The sequence below is a fragment of the Pristiophorus japonicus genome, chromosome 22 (genome assembly GCF_044704955.1).
Source record: "Pristiophorus japonicus isolate sPriJap1 chromosome 22, sPriJap1.hap1, whole genome shotgun sequence".
Classification (NCBI taxonomy): domain Eukaryota; kingdom Metazoa; phylum Chordata; class Chondrichthyes; family Pristiophoridae; genus Pristiophorus; species Pristiophorus japonicus.
In genome coordinates this window covers 9,287,379-9,291,762 of record NC_091998.1, presented here as the reverse complement: position 1 = coordinate 9,291,762, position 4,384 = coordinate 9,287,379, and the positions used below count along the sequence as shown (strand labels likewise).

The window sequence follows — 4,384 nt, the reverse complement described above, 5'->3', positions numbered from 1 at the left end:
TCTTCCTGCCCTCTATAACACTTCCCATTCTGTCTGTCTCTCTCTCTGCCCTCTATAACACTTCCAGTTCTGTCTGTCTCTCCCTGCCCTCTATAACACTTCCCGTTCTGTCTGTCTCTCTCCCTGCCCTCCATAACACTTCCCATTCTGTCTGTCTCTCTCCCTGCCCTCTATAACACTTCCAGTTCTGTCTGTCTCTCCCTGCCCTCTATAACACTTCCAGTTCTGTCTGTCTCTCTCCCTGCCCTCCATAACACTTCCCATTCTGTCTGTCTCTCTCCCTGCCCTCTATAACACTTCCCGTTCTGTCTGTCTCTCTCCCTGCCCTCTATAACACTTCCCGTTCTATCTGTCTCTCTCTCCCTGCCCTCTATAACACTTCCCGTTCTGTCTGTCTCTCTCCCTGCCCTCTATAACACTTCCCGTTCTATCTGTCTCTCTCTCCCTGCCCTCTATAACACTTCCCATTCTGTCTCTCTCTCTCCCTGCCCTCTATAACACTTCCCGTTCTGTCTGTCTCTCTCCCTGCCCTCTATAACACTTCCCGTTCTATCTGTCTCTCTCTCCCTGCCCTCTATAACACTTCCCTTTCTGTCTGTCTCTCTCTCCCTGCCCTCTATAACACTTCCCGTTCTATCTGTCTCTCTCTCCCTGCCCTCTATAACACTTCCCTTTCTGTCTGTCTCTCTCTCCCTGCCCTCTATAACACTTCCCATTCTGACTGTCTCTCTCCCTGCCCTCTATAACATTTCCCTCTCTGCCTGTCTGTCTGTCTGTGGTCTCTCACCGCCCTCTCTGACAATTATCTCCCTCTCTCCATTCTGTTCTAGAATCCCTTCTATTTTGTACGTACACCGGCTCAACTGCCCCTTCGTCCTTCCTCGTTCTGAAAGACCACCGAGAAAGAGGAAGGTGAGGGGAATGTTCCGCTGTGCACTGAGGTTTGGTGTTCCATTATAAATGGACCAGACAGCCCCGGCAGAATGTTTCTGAGCTGCGGGATTCCCCTGGGCAGTAGGGAGAATTAGACGGTGGGTGAAAGAGGCCAGAGCGAGAGAGAGAGAGAGAGAGAGCGGGCCCATTGGAAGAACGTTAGCGGGCGGTAAATGGATCGTGGGCGGCAGCCACTGCTCTTCCACCTCTTCTTGCTTTACCAACTGGTGCCCCCTCTGCCCGCCGGCCAGCCCGTGACGGCAGAGCGCGGCAGCCCCCAGCCCCGCCACGTGTACCGCAGGAGCGTGCTGGACATCGCCTTTGTGCTGTGGTGCTACCGTGGCCGCTACCAGTTCTCCATCTACAACGTGAACGGCTACGGCTGCTACTGCGGCAAGGGCGGGGACGGTGTGCCGCTCGATGACTTCGACGGCTGCTGCTTCAGCCACGACTGCTGCTACGAGGGCGCGCTGCAGGCTTCCTGCGCCAAGGGCACCAACGTCTACATCAGGCCCAACTACTCGCTGTGCAAGCTGGGCCGGGCTGAGTGCCCCGAGGGCTCGGATCCCTGCTCCAGCGATCTCTGCCTCTGCGACAAGCAGTTCGGCGAGTGTCTGGCCATCGCCACGTACCGCGAGCAGTACGCCAGCTTCCAGCAGAAGTTCTGCACCGAGCCCAAGCGCAAGTGCCCCCACGAGGAGAAGATCGACATGGAGGTGGACACCAGATAGCCAGAGCGGGGAGCCTCGAGGGGCAGCACAGACTTATAATCCGTTTTTAAAAAAATTACATTTCTGTTAAACGTGCAAACTTTATCAATAGGGGTCTTTGCCTCAAATTTACTGCAGTATTAATGGAATGGACTTTTCTATGGGGGGGGGCGTCTGCGAAGTGAGAACATAAGAGCGTAAGAAATAGGAGCAGGAGTAGGCCACTCGGCCCCTCGAGCCTGCTCCGCCATTCAATAAGATCATGGCCGATCTTCTACCTCAACTCCACTTCCCCGCCCGATCCCCATATTCCTTGATTTCCCCCAATCTAGCGATCTCTGTCTTGAATATACTCAAAGAGAAGCGTGAGAATGAACCCCTATTCTGCCAGGGGTGACCGCCCTTCAGCGCAGGCTAGGCTGTTCGCTGGGATGTCCTCGTGTCTGGGTAGCGACCAATGCTCCTGCGGCTCACGGTTTTGTTGGGCGCAAGGCCCATTCTGCGCAAACGTTATGTTGGAAAAAGCGGCTGTCCCCAGGGGGCTGCACGGGATTGCCAGAGGGGTGCGGCAACGTTGCATCTTTAGTCAGGGGTCAACGCCTTTAGGATGAGACGTCGTCTGCCCTCGCTGGGAGCAGAGTTCCAGATTCCCACTGCCCTTTGTATGAAGAAGTGCTTCCTGATGTTAGCCCCCACCCACCCCGAACGGTCCAAGTTGTAAAGGAAGATGCTGGAGTCTGGGAAATTAATCGGTTGGGGAGGGGCGGAATATCAGGAATGATCAAGCTGTCACAAGCCTCATTTGTGCACGCACACTGCTTGCTGGCATTTATTCCTATTCACCGGGCCTGTCTCACATCGGGGCAAGATGAGGCCTATTCGCCTAAAGCAGTGCCCGTGGGTTCCACCAACTGGCCACGTTTTGTTGCTGTTGCTATGAGGAGCCCTAGCAACACATAGCAACACAGCAACGCAGTCACGGAGAGCCGCATAGCAACGGCAAGAGGAGCGAGGCAGCATAGCAACCGAGAGAGAGGAGCACGGCAACACCAGCCAAGACCCGGAGACAGTCCTGTGGCCTAGAATGCAAGCGCAGAGCCCAAGGGGTGCAGGCGGGGAGATGAAGTAAACCCGGCTCACTGCTGGCAGAAGCCAACTCGGTAAATCCGCGGGCAAAATGGAGGCCGGGCTTTAACCCATTCACTGCTCCCACGGAGAGAGGGCACTAGGGTACAGGACTGGGCACGATGCACGTGGCCGTCTGATATAATTGGCGTTCCTCAGCTTTGACGATGTTATCATCTTACAATCATTTCATATCAGTTTCCTTAGTATAGCAGGTCCTTTTCCCCTTGGAGGGGAGCGGGGTGACGGGAGAGGGTGCGGGTAACGGTTTATAATATTTGATGTTATTTGAGTTACCAGTGTTCAGCACCTCCCAAACCCGCGACCTCTACCACCTAGAAGGACAAGGGCAGCAGGCGCATGGGAACACCACCACCTCCACGTTCCCCTCCCAGTCACACACCACCCTGACTTGGAAATATATCGGCCGTTTCTTCATCGTCGCTGGGTCACAATCCTGGAACTCCCTCCCTAACAGCACTGTGGGGACACCTTCCCCACACGGACCGCAGCGGTTCAAGAAGGTGGCTCACCACCACCTTCTTGAGGGCAATTAGGGATGGGCAATAAATGCCAACCTTGCCAGCGATGCCCACATCCTGTGAATGAATAGGAAAAAAAAGTCTCTCCTCACAATCCCGCCCCCACAAATAGCGAAGGTTTGGCTCTGTCTTCAATTGGTTGCAAGTTCCGCAGGCAGTCACAAAGACGTTCGCACGTTGATTAGATTCTTCCTCGGCTGTGAAGCGCTTTGGGACGTCCGTAGGCGCTATATAAATGCAAGTCTTTTTAAAAAATCCTCGGCCCACCGGTGTGACGGGGCCTCTCGCCTTTTATCAAACTCCGCTCCGCACAAACATATCAAGGTGTTCACTGCCGACAGCCCACAGTACCTTCCAACCCAGCAGCTGTGACAGTCTGTCAGTCAGATATAGCGTGTGTACACAAGCTCAGGTTCCCACAGTGAGCTTCCGAATCAAAATTAAAATATGTAAATACAGCTCACTGATTTCACTGCACAAATCATTCACAGTCGGCGGGGGGGGGGGAGCGGGGGGAGGCGTCAGTCTGTTGGGTAGCGGGGGGAGAGGGTACGGAGGGAGGATCAAATGGTGGGGGAGGGGTCAGATGGTGGGGGAGGGGGTTTAAATGGTGGGGAGGGGGTTTGGATGGTGGGGGAGGGGGTTTGGATGGTGGGGGAGGGGGTCTGATGGTGGGGGAGGGGGTCGGATGGTGGGGGAGGGGGTTTGGATGGTGGGGGAGGGGGTCTGATGGTGGGGGAGGGGTCTGGATGGTGGGGGAGGGGGTTTGGATGGTGGGGGAGGGGGTCTGATGGTGGGGAGGGGGTCGGATGGTGGGGGAGGGGTCTGGATGGTGGGGGAGGGGGTTTGGATGGTAGAGGAGGATGTTCCGATGGTGGGGAGGGGGTTTGGATGGTGGGGAGTTCGAATGGTGGGGAGGGGGTTTGGATGGTGGGAGGGGTCTGGATGGTGGGGGAGGGGGTCTGGATGGTGAGGGAGGGGGTTTGGATGGTGGGGGAGGGGGTCAGATGGTGATAGGCAGGTGATTTGGATAGTCTTTATTCACCAGTAAACCAAGGAGTGACCTAACGTATA

The 4,384-nt window shown here is 55.5% G+C and overlaps 1 protein-coding gene across 1 annotated transcript; it reads left to right on the top strand.

Annotated features, from left to right (window-relative positions):
* Positions 1-1,106: 1,106 nt before the first annotated feature.
* Positions 1,107-1,664, top strand: LOC139235172 (basic phospholipase A2-like). The gene has a single exon (XM_070866392.1). It carries the CDS (start codon positions 1,107-1,109, stop codon positions 1,662-1,664), a length of 558 nt encoding a protein of 185 aa, XP_070722493.1.
* The last annotated feature ends 2,720 nt before the right edge of the window (positions 1,665-4,384 follow it).